Here is a 21336-nt window from a genome sequence, read left to right on the forward strand (position 1 = left end):
ATTTTGAGGATTCCTAGAACATCATGGAAGCTGATATATCATCCAGTATAGGCTCATTAGGATGCTTGCAGGTGATGTGAGACCTTGAATCCCCATCATTTTAGCATGCTCAAAAAGGTCATAATCAAAAAAGTAATCTCCTGGGGCTAGGTGGAGAGCCTGAATCTTTCCAAGGAAATTGAGGCCAGTGACTCAGAGCATCTCTACCTGGAAATATTCACAGTGACTACGGCAATTGCTATTTGATAACTTTGATTTCTGTTGGGATACCATTCTTGGAGATGGAGGGAGGTTAAGAGGCCGCAGTGGCGTCTGCAGTGAGTCCCCAGCAGGGATGACAAAACAAGGAGGCCCCAGTGGTTTCCAAGACCATTCTACAAATGGAGACCATATCAGTCTTTTCGCAGAGAGCTCAGAAAGGTTGATGTTGCAAATGTCAACATTGATCTGGGTGACACCGAGAGGTGACTTGAAGGCGGTAGTGTTGTGGTGATGTTGACTGGATGGTATGGATTGGAACCGGCATGCGTCTGTAATGCTTCCATGGTGGAGGCCAGGACGACACCATTGAGTGGTTCGAGTGCTTCCATGTCAAAGACTTGCTAGAGCAATGATGGTAATAGTTGACATTGAGCCGGTCTTTGAATGTGCGGCTATTAGGGCCAAATCCTTTGAAGGTGATGCCGTGGCCTTCAACTGCAGTCGAGAACGTCAGTGTTGAGAAAGTTGGAGTTGACTGATTTTCTTACCTTTTCCTGACCTTTCCCTGCATCTCACCCTGTGGGGTTCTTTTGGGATGTGGTAGGCACAGCCCTAGTAAAAACCAGTGTACTCTGGTGGGCTTGTCCTGTCTTTTCCTTTGTCCTAAATCTTCCAACTTCCCTCGGAGTCTTATTCCCTTCCTACTCTTTAAGGTCCCCCTTGATATTTTTGTTTCACACAGTCATTTATGAAACGGGTCGAAGGTAGGTGCACACACACATACTTGTAGTGGGTCTGAAGCAGCTTTCTTTCACCCACAACAAGGTCTCTTAACAAAAAGATAAGGTATTCAAACAGGATAGGAAAAAACCTGCAAAAAAGGGAAAAAAAGGGTTTGTTTGCTTGGCGGTTTTCGAGTGAAAGCAGGAAACAATTAAATTATGACAGGAATTTCTCAGAATAATTAGGTCCAGTATGTTCCAGGATGCCACTCACATGAGTGGGAGAAAAGAACTGGCACTCTGAGGCAACTGGCAGCACAAGGCATCCTGGGAAGTGGAAGCTTCTGGAACCTGAAAGGGACAAGATGCCTTTTTAAATTCTTTTAATGTAAGCTTACCAGGCTGCACTTTTCCTCCTTTTCCTAGACATTGCTGCAGTTATGGACGGAGCTGTGATGTAATATTGGAAATATTTTCTTGAAGTGTATTCAGTCTAAATTCTGACAATCTAGCCTGTGATATGCTTTCCGGGGATGCCACACCACATATGAACATCTCTTCACCCTTTTCTATTGTATACATCTACATGATATGAAGTGTTCATGGGTCACCTCATGCCACAGGGAATTTTCTAACGTTTATGGCTATCAATGAAGATCCTGTGATGCAGAAAAACTATTATTTACAATTTGCTTCATTGCAAATCCTAAACGTATTCAATTTGCATGCACACGAAGAGTGTAGGAGTGGAAGTATGTAAGCAAAAATATATATTTATACATCAGCATAACATCAGCATGCATCAGTGCCTGTTCAAATATCAGTCAGTGCTGCAAAGGAAGCAAACGGCATTAGCAATTAGACTTGAATCCCTAAATACATGTGGCTGCATCCAACACACCAGAATGAACGGCTGTCATCAGGGTGTCTTTGCTTTAATATCCCCCTCTCCCCCACGCAGTGGTGGCTGGCATGTCCCAAGGGTGGTGGGCAGGTAAAAAAAAACCAATACATTAAACTTAATAAAACACATTTACCATCCTGCATTGAGTGCGACATTCTCAATCATCTTCTCTCCTTGAGTCAGGCTCCCAAGCCAATCCTCGCCTTGCTCTCATGCTCATGAAAGCAGCGCCCTAATTGGAGATAATATGCTCTGTCGGTGCTCCAGAGGGCACTAGATGCCTGCACTTACTCTCAACCCAGCTGTCTTAAGACAATTTGAGTGAGAGGTTTAAAGTGGCATTGTGTGGCTGGCCATCGCAAGACAGCCGGCCAAAGAGACATACACACTTTAACCTCTTGGCCACGGCGGTAATGCCGCGCTGGGAGGGAGTGGGGACCGCGCAGCGCTGCCATGCTCGTGACGGAACCACTCTGTCACGAGCCACGGGTGCGCTGTGCTTGTGACGGAGTGGTTCCATCACAGCCCCGCCCGCTCAATATAACTCACCGCGCAGGTGCGGAATCCCTGCAGAGTGGGCGGGGCGGCCGCGCCGTGACGGAACCATTCCGTCACCAGCACAGCGTGTCCGTAGCTCGTGACGGAGTGGTTCTGTCACGAGCACGGAAGGGATTAAACAAGTGCAAAGGTCAGCTCACCCTCCTCCCTGCTGCTATTGCCATTCAGCAGACCCGGTACCACCCTACACTCTGTTCGGGATGGGGTGATGAATAATGAAATGTTAACGAATGAACGCCAATACCATTTTATTTTTCGTATCCGTGAGCATTTCAATGGGGTGACGCTCCTCCACTATAATGAAGTAGTTGCCCCTGCGCACCCACGCATCAAAAGCTGAGTTTCCACGGGGGCAGCGCCGTTTTGTTTCCTATAAAAAGAACAGGTGAAGGTGAGATTGCTGGTTTGCTGGTGTGGTACTGAGATATTTGTTTTCCAGAATATCGTCTGACATAAATAATGTGTCCTAAAATACTGTCTGCAAAAATATTGCCACGGGAGCCAAGCAGTATTACAACAGAAAAGTTTATTAATACAGATTAGCCAAACTGAAAAATGTCTTTTTGGAAAATAATTGAGCTAATAAAACATTCATCTAATTAATGTAGCCGTGAAGTGGAAGAAGTTGGGGAAGGAACGCACCAGAGAGCCAGTCCAACAGCTTGACTGTTATAATCCGCCTTTATTTGTAAAAATGCAGGTATACAACCACATCTTTCATTTTCTTTCCTTTTAGAACAAAAGGAAAAGGCACATACATATGTTAACAGCCTTTGGCGGACACATTCGTGAGATGGTGCAGGTTCCGATGGCCGCTCTACATGAGGCTTTACTCCTTTCTACGGGGCCAGGATTTTGGGGCAAAGGCTGCAGTATAGAGAGAACGAGGAGACTGCGCATGCGCACGTGGGTTTGTGTGAAATGGTGCAATAGTTAACTAATAGTAGGTTTCCTTCTCCACCCAACCTGGAAAGAGAAAAAATACTGTGTTAGCTAAACAGTATAATGGAAGCAGGATTATCGAAGGGCAGAACTACAATATAACACCTTTAAGCAGACATTAACTAAGCTCAACATAAGACATGGTGCACTTACAGAAACCACAGAAGAAAAAAATATATACTTACCTGTTACATCTATTCTTTATCAACGGTGCAGGAAGCTGGCTCTGTGCATATTATACCAAAGTAATGTATAGTGTTCACAGAGTCCAGGGAGTCCCAAGAGGCATTACAGAGGCTAAAGTAGATAATACTAATCCTCTAGTTTTTGGGAATGTGGGCGAGCAGTTAGGCTCATCAGCGGGTTGTGTTAAGCGTTTGCTGTACACACTCGGGTAAGAAATGATTACACACACTAAATGTCTAAATCGGATACTAATGCTTTATAAAAATATTAAGTTGCCACTTTTATTACTAGAACCAAAGAAACGTAGTTGCAGCTAAGTACAGTTTTCAGACTGGCAATACTTTTCAATGCAGTAAATTGATACTTAGGGCCCCATATGGATAGCGGGTGGATCGCCCCCGCCATTCACCCGCCATCCTTGCAGCAAAGATCCCCTGGTCAAGTCGACCGGGCGGAAAAGGGTTCAATATGGTGGGGGTGTCTGTTAGACACCGCCAGCCATATTATAATGTGGGAGGGAACATGCCTTTATGCCGCCACGGAAAGGCATGAAGAGTCTGCTTGCGGAGGCCCATTGTGGACCCCCAGGGACTCTGCGGGGGGAGGGGGGGTTGCACATAGGGTACCCCCCTGCATTACAATGAACAAAGTGGCAGGCACCGGGCGGCACCTGTCACGTTGTACATTGAAAGGCACAACCCGCCTTTGTGGCATTGCGGCGGCCGGTGCTTTCAGCACCTTCCGCTGCAATGTTGCAAATGCGCCATGCGCATCCTGATTGGGAGTGCGGTCCCGTTTCCCGGGGGTATGTCATACTAATGGGGCCCTTTGTGCAGGACTTCAGTTCAGCAAGGTTGATACAGTTTTTAGAAATAGCAATACTTTGCAGATCGAGAAAAATATACACTTACTGCAATATTTCAAATGAGCAATGTTATCCTATGTGAGGAAAACAAGAATGTAATTTTACAGGTAAGTACTCTACTCAGAAACCCAGTCTTCAAGGTTTTAGGTCAACACAGGGCAAGGTTCAAGTGAGCACCAAGACTGCACCACCAGGGGCACTAAGGTGGCCAGTTGCAGAGGTAACATTTGGTGTTGGGTGCCAATGTTAACCAACCGAGATGTGGGGCATTCAAAGTTGTGCCAATTACAGGTAAGTAAAGCGGAGCTGAAGGTCAACCATCAGGGGTTAAGAAGAGCACTGGGTGGTGGGGGGGATGGGTCTGAGGCAGCACCAAACATAGGCCCTCAGCAGAATGGAGTTGGCCCGGGTGCAAAGTGCCAAAATAGTGTCGGGCACCCAATACAAATCAATAGAGAACGATGGTCTTGAACAAAGGATGCAGGCTCAGACTAGGAAGGTGGGCGAAGGGAACAGGTGGCTGGGCAGGTGAGTTTGGATGTTGAGGGTCACCTGGGCACTGGTTGTTGGGCTCCCAAGGCCTGGCGGCTGTGCATGCAGGGGTATCCTTGGACGTCGGAAAAGCCGTACCGGATCCGGTCGTGGTTAGGGGTCCTTCGTGCCTAGGCTGCAGGAGCTGTCATGGAATCCAGGAGGACTCGAGCTCTGGGTCGCTGGGGAACCTCACTGGGACCAGTGGGCTACTTGGACTCCGGGCGGAGGTTTCAGGTGCAGTGGTGGATCCCGAAGCAGGGTTTCACAGTTCCACAGGTTTGTGGGTGATGGTGATAAGGTGTAGTGAACTTATAGGTCACACCACACTCATTCCACATGTGTTTTAGGTAACTAGACATGAAGTTTGCACATCTGTCTGAAACCACCTCCTTTGGAAGTCCTACGCTGGTAAAAATACCAATAAGGGCTTTGGCTACTGCTGGTGCTGTAGTAGTCCTAAAGGGAATTGCCTCATGATACCTGGTAGCATGATCTATTACTACCAGCATGAATGTGTTTCCTGATGCTGTGGGAGGTTCCAGTGGACCAACTATGTCCACCCTTATCCTTTCAAAGGGAACCCCCCACCATTGGTAGTGAAATTATGGGGGCCTTTGGGTGGCAGCCTTACTTGCCACTAGCTTGATAGGTGGCACAGAAGCTGCAAAACTCCTTCACCTTCTGGGACATGTTTGGCCAGTACAAGTGGCTGACTAGCCTACTCCATGTGCCAATGTTAGTAGGAATTCTCTTAACGACTGGGGGTGACAGCTCCTCTCCCTGAAGAGAGGGATCCTGAGTTTTTTGCTGTTCAGATGCTGGTCTCCTAGTCTTCTTACCTATATAATTGGAACTCTTCTTTTGCACCCTGTGCTCGGCTCTGTGCTTGTGTTTTTACACCATCTCAGGGATTCGCAGCATGGCTGCATGGGTTTTTAGTTGTACCTCACCCCATGCTGAGGTCTCCAGATCATTCCCTAGCAGACATTCAACAGGGATTGCAGAAGAGACCACTAGCAGTTTCAGGCCAGTAACCCCTCCATATTATGAGGATACTGTTGCTATGAGATGCACCTTAGTTACATTGTCAGCATTGGTGGCTGGATAGGTTTGTCCAGTCGAATACTGTCCTGGGGAAACCAGTTTTTCCGTCACAATGGTGACACTGGCACCCGTGTCCCTCAGGGATTCTACTCTAGTCCCATTAATCAAGGGTTGCTGCCTGTATTTCTTCATATTAGGGGGACAGATGGCATGAGTGGCCAAATCTACCCCTCCCTCAGAGATTAAAGTAGCTTCAGTGTGTACCCTGATTTGCTCTGGGCACACCGTTGATTCCACCTGGGGACTTGGCATACCATTGCTAACTGGAGGAGTACTAGGGGATTCTTTTTGAGAGAAGCAGAATCTCCAGTTTTGTGACCCAGGTGTTTACAGTTGCATCACCAGGTCTTTTTGGGGGTCAATGTTTTTACCCTTGTACCCATTGTTGGATTGTAAAGGGTTCAGGGACTCATCCTCCTGTGCAGGTTTCTTTTGATCACTCCCAGTGATAGTCCTAGTCACCCTAGTCTTGACCCAGTGGTCTGTCTTCTTTCCCAATTCTTGGGGAGAATTTGGACTTAGGTTTACCAGATAATGATGCAACTTTTCCTTAATGCAATTACTTAAAGTGTGTTCTTTCCTAAACAGATTATAAAGCCCATCAAAGTCATGCACTTCACTTTCAGTTAACCAGCCATCAAGTGTTTTTCACTGAGTACTCTACAAAGTCAACCCAGGACTGACTCGAGCTTTTTGAGCCCCCCTGAATCTAATTCTTTATTCTTCAGTGGTGAATCCAAAGCCCTCAGTCAGGCTACCCTTCATGAGGTCATAGGACTCAGCATCTGTCCCATTCGGTGTCAGGAGTCTGTCCCTGCACCTACCAGTGAACAGTTCCCAAGGCAAAGCTCCCCAGTGTGACTTCTTCACATATCTCTATGCACAGTCCCTCTCAAAGGCAGTGAACCATTTTGTGATGTCATCACTTTCCTCATACTTGGAGACAATCAATTTGGGGATTTTAGGGTCATAAGAGTTCTCTCTATCCCTAGGTATTATGTTGCTGCCATTATTTATGGATGCTACACTCATATCTGCTCTCTCCCTTCCTATAGCCAAGAGTATATCATCCAGTGTTGCTCTGTGAGTTAAACTTGCTAACAGGATGTGCTCCTCACTGACGTTGTCCTCAATGCTGCTTGGGGTGCCTGTCCCACTTGTGTGGGTGCTAGATATCCTTAACACTACTTTTGGAAAGATGGGTGCAGGGACCACATCTTCCCTAACTAGGTGAGGAGGCAGAGACTTTCCCCTTTTAGCACCACTTTCTTCTTCTGGGAGGTGGTTTTCATTCAGAAAGTTGTTGCTTAGCATATTCTAAAGAGCTTCCGGAGCTTGGCCTTGGTAGGACTGGAACCAATTTAAATTTTTTGAAGTCTACGGAGGGTCCTTAGCTCCAAGATGGAGGTAAGGGGTCATGTTGAGTTTCACAACCGCATTCTCTGCATCCATTATTTTACTAAAGTTGGAAAAGGACTATCAAAAACGTCCAGGTACTTTTACCCCTAACTAAAGTAGGCTTTAATAAATGCTAAAGGGACTTAACCAAGATCCTAACAAGAATTTAATTTTTTTTGTAAAATTGGCAATTCAAAAATACAGTTGAATCTAAAAGCAATTTTGGATTGTAGTTCTGTGTTCACATTTTGTCAGAGTGATCCAGCAAATGCAAAGTCGTAGACCCCACTGCTGTACCACCAGTGTATGAAGCTGGCTCTGTATATACTATACCAAAGTAAGAACTAGTGTGCGCAGAATTCAGTGGATCCCCAGAGGCTTTACAGAGGCTAGCGTAGATAATAATAATGCTCTCTTTTGAGTCAGTGTGGATGAGCTGTTAGGCTTATATGAGGGCTGTGTTAAGCATTTTTTGGACACACTCAGGCAAGAAATGATTGCACACACTCATTGACTAAATCCAAGACCCAGGGTTTATAAAAATATTACTTTGTTACTTTTATTACTAGAATCGAAGAAACTTAGTTGCAGGTGAGGACTGTTTTCAAACTGGCAATACATTCCAATGCAGTAAATTAATACTGCAGGACTTCAGTTCAGCAAGACAGATACAGTTTTTAGAAATAGCAATACTGTGCAGATCAAGAAAAATATACACTTAGTGCACTATTTCAAATGAGCTAATTTGTAACGATTTCGTGATTATTTGCGAATGAGTGCGCCAAGAGGAATGCCATGAAAGGCTGGCCGCAACTTGAGCAGAGAGTTACAGCCACAATTTTACCTCATCGGAACAGTCCTGGGGCTCAAACAAAATGGCAGAAAGTGGCATAAGGGGGCAGGTAGCATGTGCCCTGACCCCATGAGAGGAATATAGAGGTGATTGATAATATCACAATATTCACGAATTCCCCGCGATTGTCAGTGCGACCCCTGTGTAACGCTGTGACAAATTTGTGAATATACATCACAGCGACTTTGCAAATATCTCTGAAAAATGAAAAAAAATGCTTATACACCTACCCTCAGTCTCATTTAGGCACTCACACACCAACTCAGACCCCACTCTGAGACTGATGTTCCCACTGAGAGATGCATTCAAATACTCATGAACCCACTCACAGGCCTACTCAGACACTTATACACCTAGCTACAGATCTACTCAGACACTCACTCGCAGGCCCACTCTGAGACTCATGTGCCCACTCACATACCCAGTCAGAGACTCAGGCACCTAATCATAGACCCATTCAGACACTGACGCACCAACTCCAAGACCTAGTCATGCACTTACACACCCACTCAGATATTCATACACGCACTCAAAGACTTACTGAGAGATTCACACACTCACAGGCCCACTATGACTCTCATGCACCCACTTACGGACCCACTCTGAGACTCCTACTCACAGACCCAGAGACTCATGCATCCACTCAGAGTCTGACAAACCTACTCAAAGATCCACTCAGACATTCATGCATTCACTCAGAGACCCACTCATTCTCATGCACTCACTCTGAGGCCCATACAGACACTCACACACAGACCCATTGATATTCTGATGCACTCACTCACAGACCCACTCTGGCACTCATACAGCAACTTATCGACTCACTGAGAGGCTCATGCGTCCAGTCACAGATCCCATCAGAGACTCAGACACCAACTCACAGATCAACCCAGCCACTGACGCAGCCACTCACAGACCCACTCTGACACACACATACTCACAGAACCAGTCTGACTCTTGAGCACCCACTCACAGACTCCTAATCCTATTCACAGACCAGAGACTAATGCAACCATTCACAGGCCCACTCAGACCCACACACCCTCTCACTCACCTATACAGCCACTCACACTAGCACTCTCTCGCCCATACAACCTCTCACACACCCACACAACCACTTACATACCCATTCACACATCCATACAACCACTCACACCCATACTGAAATTCACAGACACTCACTCTCCAATACAGCCACTTGCACACCAACTCACTTAACCAAATGCCCACTCAAACAGCCACTCAGTCACACCTATACAGTCACTTACACACCCAGTCCCTCACTAATACAGCTACTCACACAGCCACTCAGTCACCCCTACAGCCACTCATATACCCACTCACCTGCCGAACCAGCCACTCCCTCACCTATATATCCACTCACACACCCACTCACTCACCCATGCACCTACTCACACAGAAGCTCACTGGTCCCTAGAACCAGTCACAATATCACTCACTCACCCATACAGGTACTCTCACACCTTCTCACTCATCTATATTGCTACTCACACTAGCAGTTACTCACCCATACAGCCACAAGGAATAGCACTAACCCATACAGCTACTCACACCACCACTAACTCAACCATAAAGCCACTCACAATAGCACTCACTTACCCATACAGCCACTCATACAGGCACTCATTCACCCATGCAGTCACTCACCCATACAGCCGCACACCCACTCCCTCACCCATACAGCCACACACATACCCACTCCCCCACCCATGCAGCCACTCGCTCACCTACACAGCAACACACTCACCCATACACCTACTCACAACCACTCACTCTCTCATACAGCCACTCACATACCCATACACTCACCCATACAGCCACTGACACAGGCACTAACACCCTTACAGCCACTCACACAACCATTCACTCAGCTATACAGCCAATGGCACCACCACTCATTCTCCCAAATTGCCACTCACACAGCCACTCACTACACAAGCACTAACTCACCTATGCAGTCACTCATGCATCCACTCAATCACCAATGCAGCCACTCACACATCCAGTCGTACCCACAGGCACTTAAACGCCCACTCATATACCCTTGCAGCCACTGACACACCCACTCCATCACCCATACAGGAACTCACTCAGCCACTCCCTCACCCATATAGATACTCACACAGCAATTCACACAGCCACTCACAAAGCCACTCACACACCCACTCACTCACACATATATCTATTCACACAGTCGCTCACTCATACATATAGCCAATCACACTAGCACTCACTCACCCATATAGCTACTCACAAACCCACCCACCCACTCACTCACCTATACAGCCACTCACTAGCAGTTACTCATCCACACAACCACTTACAGTAGCACTCACTCACTCATACAGCTACTCACACAGCCTCTTACTGAATCATCTAGTCACACTAGCACTCACTCACACATATAGCTACTCACACACCCACCCACTCACTCACTTATACAAGCACTCACACACCAACTCACTCAATCATACACACACTAGCACAGGCACTAACTCATCCACACAGCCACTCACACAACCATTCACACACCTATACAGCCACTCCCACAACCACTCACTCTCCCATATGGCCACTTGGACAGCCACTCACTCAGCCATACAACCTCTCACACATGCACTTACTCACTCATCCATACAGTCATTGATACACCCACTCACTCACCCACACATCTACTCACACACCCATAGAGCCACTAACGCAACGACTCAACCATACACACTCCCACACAGCCACTCACACTCCCACACAGCCACTCATCTTTTTTTTAACCGCAAAAGGCGGGTCTGACAACCTAAATTTCCTTTCTTTTTTGCAGAACTGTTTTTGTTTTGATCTTCCACACATCTACTCACACACCCATAGAGCCACTAACGCAACCACTCAATCACACACACTCCCACACAGCCACTCATCTTTTTTTAACCGTAAAAGGCGGGTCTAACAACCTAAATTTCCTTTCTTTTTTGCAGAACTGTTTTTGTTTTGATCTTCCAACATTTTGTATTTTTTTGTCTTTTTTATCAAACAAAATGGCAATGAGGGGAGTAAAAATTGCAACAAGCAACCCAAATACAGTGCAAGAAATTATATAAATGAAAGATAAATTAGCAAGCCTGTTGCCTTGCAGCTTGAATGATGGCATCAACAGACTGCTCACCAGCTGTGAGTGTTGTGCTGCAGTCTAGACAATATGTTATGTAATATTTGAGGTGATAAGCAGTACATTGTGGGGCGTAAGTTATAGTTAGCTCACCTATCTATAACTGCTGAATTTCTATGTTATGTTATGTTATGTTATGTTATGTTAATAACTTTTATTCAGCGCACAGCTGCCCCAGCGAAGGGGCGTCCTGGCGCCTGATCAAGTACCACAACATAACAGATCGCCACTGAGAAGAAGAAATTAGTTAACGGAGGTGAACAGATGGGTCTTAATCGCCCGTCTGAAAAGAGTCAGGCTATTCAGGGCACGGATATGGACAGGAAGAGAGTTCCATAATCCAGCCGCCATAACACAAAAAGAACGACCTCCTATCCTACTCAATCTAAATCTAGGCACGTTCGCTAGGTAGAGAGATTCCGACCTGAGAGACCGCCTGGGGACATATGGGGAAACAAGGCCCATCAAGGCGGGGGGAGACGAGAGTTTCAAGATCTTAAATGTCAAACAGAGTGCCTTAAATTTGATTCTCTGTCTGACCGGCAGCCAATGCAGGGAGGTCAGGACTGCCGATACAGAGCACCGTCTCGGGAGGCCTACAATGGCCCGCGCAGCGGCATTCTGTACTCTCTGCAGTCTAGTCGCCTCGGCCTGATTAACGCCGAGTAACAGAGCACTCCCATAGTCCAGCCGGGAAAGAATGGAGGCTTGGACCACCAGTTGCCTAGTAGGGGGGTCGAAGAATTTAAGGACCGGTCTCAGTCCTCGCAGAATCCCATAACAAGTGGCTGCGATCTTCTTAGTATGGCTGGTAAAAGAAAGGTTGGAATCCAGCCAGACCCCCAAGTTCTTCACTTCGGCCGCTGGAATGGGAGTCACCCCCAGCTCAGGAGGCCACCATTGATCTCCCCACAAATCCGCTTGCTTTCCTAAAATCAGGACTTCGGTTTTCTTGGCGTTTAACTGTAAACAGTTAATACGCATCCAGTCCGCCACGGCAAGAAGCCCTGCGCGAAACCTGGGGGCAGTCACCTCAGGGTCCCCACTGAGTGTCACCGCTAGCTGCGTGTCATCGGCATAAGATGTCATGGTTAAGCCAGATTGTCTAACTACGGCAGCTAGCGGTTTCACATACAAGTTGAACAGCGTGGGGCTCAACGCCGAACCCTGAGGGACTCCTAGCCCCAGAGGATGGAACGAGGACTGACCAGGAGGAATGGCCACTTTAAAAAACCGGTCCGAAAGGAAAGAGCGGAACCATTGAAGAGCCTTGCCCTCAAGTCCCACTTCCTCCAACCTCCGCAACAAAATGCCATGAGACACAGTATCAAATGCGGCGCTCAGATCTAACAAAAGGAGCGCCGCTGTCTGCCCCACATCCAGCACCGAACGGAGATGTTCGCTCATAAAGAGCAGAGCCGTTTCGTGCTGTGTTGTGCCCGAAAGCCATTCTGACTCTCGTCAAGAATATTATTACGAGAGAGATGGGCAGACAAGATGGAATTTACATGTGCCTCAGTGACCTTGGCGGTCCAGGGCAGGAGGGAGATGGGGCGATAGTTCTCAGGGAGCAAAGGGTCTAGACTAGGCTTCTTCAATATAGGGCTGACCACAGCTTGCTTCCAAGAAGCAGGAACCACGCCTTCCGTAAGTGAAAGATTAATCAGGTCCAGTATGGGTTCACGACACAGGGGCGGGAGGAGAGTGATAAGCTCTGGCTTCAAAGGATCTAAAGGAGAACCCGATTTAATTTTGAGGCTCAGGGTGTCAAATGCCTCAGCCGACATAGCAGGCAAGGAGGACAGAGGTTCACAATCTGGAACCCTAACAGGCCTGGGCTCAGCATCGGGCACAGCTGGCATAAACCCTCGGTAGATTATCTGCACCTTCTCCACGAAAAAGGATGCCAAGCTTTCACAATGAGAGTCCGTGCAGATTTCTAGCGAGGTGGCCCGTTTACCCATCAAATCTTTAAGCACCTTAAAAATTAATTTAGATGGGTTAGGGCTGTTGGAGAACTCAGACGCATAATATGCTGCCCGGGCTTGACAGATAGCTCTGTGATAGCTCTTAAGCTGGGTAAAGTACAATGATTTCAATGTGGGGTCAAAAGACTTCCTCCACGCCCTCTCCGCTTGTCGGCAAGTTCTCTTGAGCTCAGCAAGGGACTCATTATACCAAGGACTGCGGGTTTTAGCATGACATTTCGACCAACGCATTGGTATAAGAGAATCGAGGGCAGTACGGACCCAAGCACAGAACTGTTCATATCCCTGTTCAACATTCGACAGGTTGCCCAAGGGCTGTGCCTCGAGAATATTAACAAACTCCTCCATTTTAAGCTTACGCCAATTTCTTTTGAAGGTCAATCTGTCCACAGGTTTAAATTGGTGATCATCCAGAGGGCATGATACTTTAACCAATAGATGATCAGTCCAGCCCACCACCATCGGGTCAGATGCCAGAGCCCGGTCCAAGGTGGTAAAAAAGGGGTCGAGAATGTGACCTCCTCTGTGGGTAGGGGCAGTGACAAGTTGGTTCAACTGCATGGCTTCCAGATCCGCTATCAAAGAGCTGATAGATAAAGAAGATGTCTGATCAAGATGTATATTCAGATCACCAATGATGTTAAAATTAGCACATCTAGGAGCCAGGGAGTTAACCATGTCAACGAGAGCGGCCTTAAAGACCGTATCATTCCCTGGAGGGCGATAGATTAACAGACCACTAAAAGTGAACTGATGGCTGACAGTGACCTTGAAAGCGGCGCTTTCGCACATCGGCAGATCAAGGGCTTGCCAGACCGCCGGAAAACAAGATTTTGTTGCCAAAGCTATGCCTCCACCCCTGGTAGTACGGTTCAGGGTGAAGACCGTGTAGGTGGAAGGAAAGGCCAGATTTGTGTACAAGTGAAATGTAAGCCTAACTATAAACCCCTTTGACATTTGGGTTTTTTCAGTGAATATTTATGTATTTTAAGTGCTCAGGGATTCCATGCGTGGGCGGAACAAATCAGTGATCATGACTATTATTGAGAATCATCAGAAAGACAACCTATTCTTTCAGCACACAATCAATAGAATCCGTTTAGGCCACGCACTGAAGATATTTACTTCCACGCAATTTATATCGCTTTAAATCATGAAAACTGCTTCATTTCCTTAAGCAATGTGACCAGTACTTTCTGTTGACTACTATGTTTCTTTAGAGCATTGTGTTATGTTGAAAGAACAATCTGCTGCATTCTAGAACATGGCCATTGTAAGATGAATGACATTCACTGGACCTTACCTCCATGGTAACGCCGAATGAGTAATTTTCTGATTTCGTCGTACACAAATATAAGGAGGGAGTATGGGAAGGCACAGAACCACCACGCTGGCCTATTGGAAGAGAGAATGGGTACAGTGAAAGATGTGCAGAACAAAATCAGATATACAGTTAGACCAATCATATTTTTCTTGATTAATTTATTTAGGGGCATTTACGGACCACACAACCAGATTCAGGAAGCAACTGAGAGTGGTGAGTAACAGCATAGAACAATTACTATGTATGGTACGGAGCAGCTGTCAAGAGGAACAAGGAGCAGATTAGGGCTGGGATAGAATTTATGGCTTTGTACTATGAAGCAGGGAAGGGAAGGAGAGAGGAGGTAACAAGGAATTTGTTAAGTTCTTAGCACACTGTAAAGCATTTGGTGAGATATGGTCCTCATTTGCAATGGTGTCCCAATTAGTTAATGAATAAGGTTTCTGTTTCTTAAAGGAGTTAATGGAGTGTGACATTGAGTCTGATGTGTTGGGGCGTAGAAAGAACAACTGATAAGGCATGATCTAAGGTTTTCTCTCGTTGGGTCTAGACTACAGACAGTTTTAGCTAGCTTTTGTCAATGTCCTATTGGCTTCAATAAAATGCATAGAGAAGTGTTTGGATCAGGTCCTTGCTTGTGATTGGTTGGCTTTCTTTTCTATCTCAGTACCAATGGCTATCCTCTCCATGCTTATTCTTGTCACGTCACTGATACATAGCTTCTATGCATCACTTATGATTGGCAGACTTATAAGCTACCACTGATTTTTGGGGAATCCTTTCTTATTTTTGTTTGAACACTCCATCATTTTCCTCTCTTGCTACCCCTCACAAAACACCCAATCCTACCATCATCTATTGCTCTTATTTTTAAATGTCAATATACATTGTTCCAGCTCCATTGTTTTGTGTAAATTTTTCTGTGATATTTTAACATGCTTTGTGAAAGGGCTCGCAGTTGTACACTGCTGTTGGGCCACTCGCTTCCTCATCCGTTTCTCCCCCCCCCCCTTCTGAAGCCTGCTTTTATCATAACTTTTTCTTATATTTCAGAGAGAGCAGCTTGCTTTTAGACACCACATCTTCTGCCTCTACCTTCTCTTCTCCTTTACTCCCACACTCTTCACTTGATTTTATTTTTCTTACTTTTGTGAGAGCCTGACATCTACAAATTGCTACTAGGCCACACGCTGCTCTTCCAATGTGCTAGCCTATTTTATACATTTTTATTTTCTATTTTTCTATTCTGAGATAGCTGTTCACCAGCTTCGAAATATAAAGTAAAAAATCACCCTAGTCTACATATGCAGAGGCAGAGCGGCCACTTTCGCACAGATATTTGTTTTAAGATAAATCATTCAAAGATAGCTGTCCTGCTTATGTGTGTAAACACACTATCTTTGAATGGTTTTTTTTCATTACAAGATGACTGTGTGTACTCTATGAGCAAGCGAGTTGGCAGCCATCTAGAAGAAAAAGAAAAAGCAATAGGTTTCATACTGGATGTGCTAATGCTTCCTTGTTTTTTTCCAGTCTTGCTGTGGTTTGGATCTATGTGTATGTGGGATTTGCTCGATACAGCTAGATTGGTGGTGAAATATGGGCAGCTTCTAGCTCATCAGTGCTTTGCAGACCATGCAGAAATGTTTAAACTGTAGTACGTTCACAGCATTCATAACATGGGTCTAAAGGAGTTGTGCTAAAATTGTCTTGAAGTTGCCAAATCAATGTGTATTCTAAAATGACTTAAGTTAAATCAGAACAGCTTTCTTGGGTGTGAGCAAGGACCTGAGGAATAGGTGATGGACGTTTACAACGAATCTTTTACCACACATGGAATCACAACGCCGTCGTTATAACGACCGTGTTGTGATTCCGCATACCTTTACTACAGTCAGTGTCCGCATTGACTGGAGTTGGAATAGTAAATTATACTATTCCAACTTCCAGCACCCCCTCCGCAAGTCGTTGTTCCGACTTGCGGAGTAAAGGTATGCGGAATCACAACGCGGTCGTTGTAACAACCGCGTTGTGATTCCCTGCGGTGTAAAAGAATGCGGGATATTGAGGTATATTCGAAGGAATATGAGGGCTTTGACCATGGCTGGAAGATGATACCATCTGACTACAGCCTGGGAGAAGGTAGAAAGGCAAGATGCCAACCCAACCACATCTCCTGTCCACAACCTGTAAGAGAAATTAGATTGATCCTTGGCATTGCTCACCTGAGGGGATACATTCTGAGGGCTACATCCATTCCGGGGCAATATGAGAGGAAAGCAGCCAGTGCAGTCTCCTCGAAGAGGCCAAAGATCAAGATCTTGTTCCTAGAAAACAAATTTGAGATATTTAGAGGATAAGCTCATTATCTACCATCGTCTATTTCCGCTCATCGCGGAGACAATCGAGGATGGACTACCTTTGAGCTGTTGTTGACAAGTACACGTTGTATATGGGCATCTTTCCAGCAACCACATGCTTGAGGTACAAATGTTGCTTTAAGTGATTTAATCAACGCTACAATCGAATGAGCAGATGTTTGTAAGAAAGCCTCCTTTCTACTCGTGTACTGAATGAAGCTCCTGCAAATGCCATTAAGTGATCGGTATGTTACTGTCTAAGAGTCTGAGGTGTGTAGGAAGTTCCCAGAAAGATTCAAGGGAGAGGGCTTAGATCAAGCTATACTCACTTCATTCCCTGTTGGAATACTGAGTTCCTTCGAGTTTTGCAAATGACCAAGTCGGCCCACTGCACAACCACAATGCTGATGAAAAAGGCGGTGTGGCAGGTGAATTCAACAATCTTACGCTGCTCGTATGTCTGAAAGTGGAAATGGGAAAAGAGTTAATCAGCGTTAAACGCAAAGAATCCTTGACATATAAAGAACATTTAGGGTTGGATAGCCTCACTGAGCTACTTTAAAAAATATTCAGGCTTGATAATAACTGACAAAGGTTATGCTTATATATTTTGCTTCTCACCACCTTTTTGCAGTTTTTTAGCTCTGTAAATAGGACCCTATATGTTTACAAACCTCAACCGCCACTTGCTGCTGAGCATCCAGCAGTTTACATCCTGGGAGTCAGGTCTAATGTAGACATATCCATCCAAATGATTCTGTCTGGATTAGGACTTTAGAACAGCTTAACTGGAAGAACACTAGAGTTCTATATATTCCTGGGCTCAGTCAAACAAAAATTGAAGTCCGGCACAGCAGTAAATGGGGCATGTGGGAATCTGGGCTCACAGCTTAAGATATGTTTATGATGTGATCACCACTTGTCTCACCTGACTTGGGCTCACGGCTCACAGCAGATGTGGAAACCACCATTCTAGTTCTCAACAAAGAGTACACTGAGCTGAGCTGAGCTAAGACTTGAGCAAAAGTGGTAACTTACCCATTGCTGTCCATAGGTATCCTCTACATCGTTGACCCAACGGTCATCCCACTTGACTCGGATGCCAAGCAGAGTCCAAGGCAGGAATCCGTTCTCCGATAAGATGACAAAGTAGGTGAAGAAGCCTCCCAGGGCTTGAATCATACCTGCAAAAAGGAGCAAAATACATCCAATGAGAAAGTGTTCAAAGTGCAATGGTTTACTGTAGAGCAGTGATCAGCAGGTATGTGAGAGCATGTCCAACACTTCTTGAAGAGTTCTTAGCTCACTGCTGCACCACTGATCCTATGCATCCAATGAACTGTATACCATAGATTGAAGGGAGATGTAAAGGGGGTGTTATGAACTCCTTGGTATGGTACGTCGCTATATTCAGGGGGACCTCGCAATAATAGTGCATCTTGATGCCCAATGCATCTAGGACTCATAAGCCGGTAATTCCTGGTGCCTTTGATTCTTTTTATGATCCTTTCGTTGGGCAGACAGGGTTCCCCGAACACAAGAGGGGGTCTTGCCTCCTGTACTTCTAAAACTCACCTCTCATAGACTGGGCTGTGCCCATCACAGGCAAAGTTCAGGAGCCAGATTCAAGCCTGGTGGTGAAAGAAGGGTCAGCATAGGACCTACTCCACCAGATTGGGACTGTAGATGACACTGAGACCACTGATAAGAGATGCAGGGCTCCTCAAAACTGATGTGGGTTTGTGGCAATCTTCAATCTTTCTTTCTCTGGAAGGGCATTTGACAAATAGGGAGGCATTCTTGCAGGTAAACAAAGATGTAAAAAGGCAAGAATACTACACTCTGTTTGACAGATAGTGAAGGTGTCAGGTGAAAGCATAGAAAATGATTTCTGGTACAAATTCCTCAGCAAACACAGTTGTGAAAACACCCATGGATGTCATTTAGGGGTCGCTGCTGTGACCCCTGGCTCGCCCCTTGCGACCCCTGGCACTGCATTTGCAACCCCTGGCCTAAGAGGTAGCAACATCAGTTCCAAGAACACAAGGGTAGCTCATCCTTATGGACATCAGTTAGGGGTTCAAGTTCCTTGGTTTCTGTCAATTTATTTTACTACACTAATAGTGAATAATAATATATTATTCTCTATAAGTGTGATGAAAAATGGAGTACAATTAGCTGTAATATGATCCTCACTGGCAGCAGAGGTAAGTAAAATATGCTTTCAAATGTAGTGTGCATGTGGAAAAGTGTGTTTATGTGAGAGAGTGCGTATGTGGGATTGTGTGTATGTGTAAGCATGTCTGTGTAAGTGAACGTAGAGGTCAAAAGGTGTGTGATGGCACTTCCACTACTCCTGGTCTTTTGGTGAAATGCCGTTCATGAAAACACCCAGTGTGTTCCAGGATCCCTGTCACACAAACCTGAAAAAAATGGCTCTGTGAGACAGCAGCCAACAAAAGGCACCACCACGGGTAGCGGAACCCTGTGGAGTCTTAAAGAGACAGGGTGCTTTTTAAACTCTTATAATGGAAGCCTGGCAGATTCCCTCATTACTTTGACATGTAGACAGTAATGCTGCCATATGCTTTTGAGAAGGAGTTTTTGATGCAACCAACATTCTAAAATTCTGAAAATCTTGCGACAGGCTTTTGAAGGATGCTTCACAACAGGGCCGGCTTTAGGGTGGTGCAACTGGTGCAGCTGCACCTGACGCTGAGGTCGGAAGTGCTGTGTTTAGAAATTGCTTATGAGTTCTGGGTAACTTATGGGTTTAAATGCACCTGCTGCAGAGTACCGTGTGTGTCTAGTGATTTTCAGGCAACAATAAAAATGTAAAGATTACTCCAATGATAAGTGTTCCAGCTGGAGAGAGAGAGAGGAGTTGTGTCTAGTGTCAGTTTTGGCTCATCATAAAGTAGCACAATTTTAGGATGCATGCTGCAAAGAATGTGTACCAGGCAGATCACAGAACTGTTGTGGGATAGCTCAAAGGGTTCCTTCTTTTGTCACTGAAATCTTTTTGTTACTTGCAGTACATAAGTTACAATCCTAATATAGCACAATGACCTTTGAACTCTCATGAGAGAGTTACATGCTAACTGCATGGTATAGGTTTAAACGTTATGTTTGTATCCAGTCTTTCGTTACCCTAATGTCGCTAAAAAGAGTTTGGGCCTAATTAAGATCTCGGCGGACAGGTTACTCCATCACAACAGTGACCGATAGCCTCTCTGCTGAAATATAAATCTCATTATATCCAATGAGATTTATATCTCGGGGGACGGGATATCTATCACCGTTGCGATGGAGTAACCAGTCCGCTGAGATCTATATCAGGCTCTTTGTTTCTGCAGAAACGCATTCTTATTAGTAACGCCAAACCCACCCACTGTAGTACGTTTGAAATCCTGAGTTTGTGCTTCTCCAGACCAAACACTCTTGAAATATACTTCCTACTGGCATGGACGCCAAGTATTTCCTCCAGCTTGTAATTCTCATGGCCTTCCTATATACTGATTTACACACACATGATTCACTGTCGCTCTATAATGTGTGTGTGATGAAAAGTGCACTCACACCCTACAAGGGTATGAGTAGAACTACAAAACAAACAAAATGCATGTGAGAGGATGGTGGGAGTGCGGGAATCCGTGGAGAACGAGGATATGGGGGCACCACCAAGATTGTCGCACCGGGGGCCACCAGCGCCAAAGCATCTGGATATGTTTAAATCTACAACCTCTTTACTAATATATGGAGATGTAGACTGACAGGACATGCTCTTTGGACACTGTGGCAAAATGAATATCGTGGAATGCAGACATTTTTATTTTTAAAAGTGCTCTCGGATCCTGTACAGGGCGTGACAATTCAGAGCCAATGATTATCAATGGAGATTCCTTGAAGGAGAAGCAATACTTCTTTGAGCTGATTCAAAACAGAAATACAATATTCACTAAACAGGGACTCAAAGGGGCTGGTCTAAAGTAATAAGTGTCTGAACGAGGTTGATCCAGAGCCCCTGTCTATTTATTGTTTTGTTCATCTAATAAACTCTTGTGGACAGTTATAAGCTGTCTCTAGCCAGACCTAAATACCAGATATACCAATTTACTAGTAGGCTACAAAATCTATCCTTGCTTTGGTTTCAGGTGAACAGAGAAACTAAAGCAGTTAAGAGGGAGTGGTGCAAGCTACTTCTGTACTGAAT

At 45.5% G+C, this 21336-nt stretch overlaps 1 protein-coding gene and 1 long non-coding RNA gene across 6 annotated transcripts in view; one reads left to right on the top strand and one right to left on the bottom strand.

Annotated features, from left to right (window-relative positions):
* Positions 1-21336, top strand: part of LOC144772355 (uncharacterized) — a 250308-nt gene that overhangs the window by 102455 nt on the left and 126517 nt on the right. For all 5 annotated transcript variants that reach the window (XR_013599727.1, XR_013599726.1, XR_013599728.1 and 2 more), the window contains one exon: positions 14930-14976. This is a non-coding gene — a long non-coding RNA (uncharacterized LOC144772355). The remainder of the gene's footprint in view (positions 1-14929; positions 14977-21336) is intronic.
* The window catches only part of LOC144772354 (sodium/potassium-transporting ATPase subunit alpha-1-like), a 299498-nt gene continuing 281054 nt past the window's right edge, over positions 2893-21336 (bottom strand). The window contains exons 19-23 of the mRNA XM_078656617.1: positions 18162-18307; positions 17453-17583; positions 16989-17090; positions 14743-14834; positions 2893-3351 (exon numbers count right to left, since the gene is read on the bottom strand). Coding sequence (XP_078512743.1) covers positions 3323-3351; positions 14743-14834; positions 16989-17090; positions 17453-17583; positions 18162-18307 — 500 coding nt within the window. The 3' untranslated portion in view covers positions 2893-3322. The remainder of the gene's footprint in view (positions 3352-14742; positions 14835-16988; positions 17091-17452; positions 17584-18161; positions 18308-21336) is intronic.

Source organism: Lissotriton helveticus, chromosome 8 (assembly GCF_964261635.1).
Source record: "Lissotriton helveticus chromosome 8, aLisHel1.1, whole genome shotgun sequence".
NCBI lineage: Eukaryota > Metazoa > Chordata > Amphibia > Caudata > Salamandridae > Lissotriton > Lissotriton helveticus.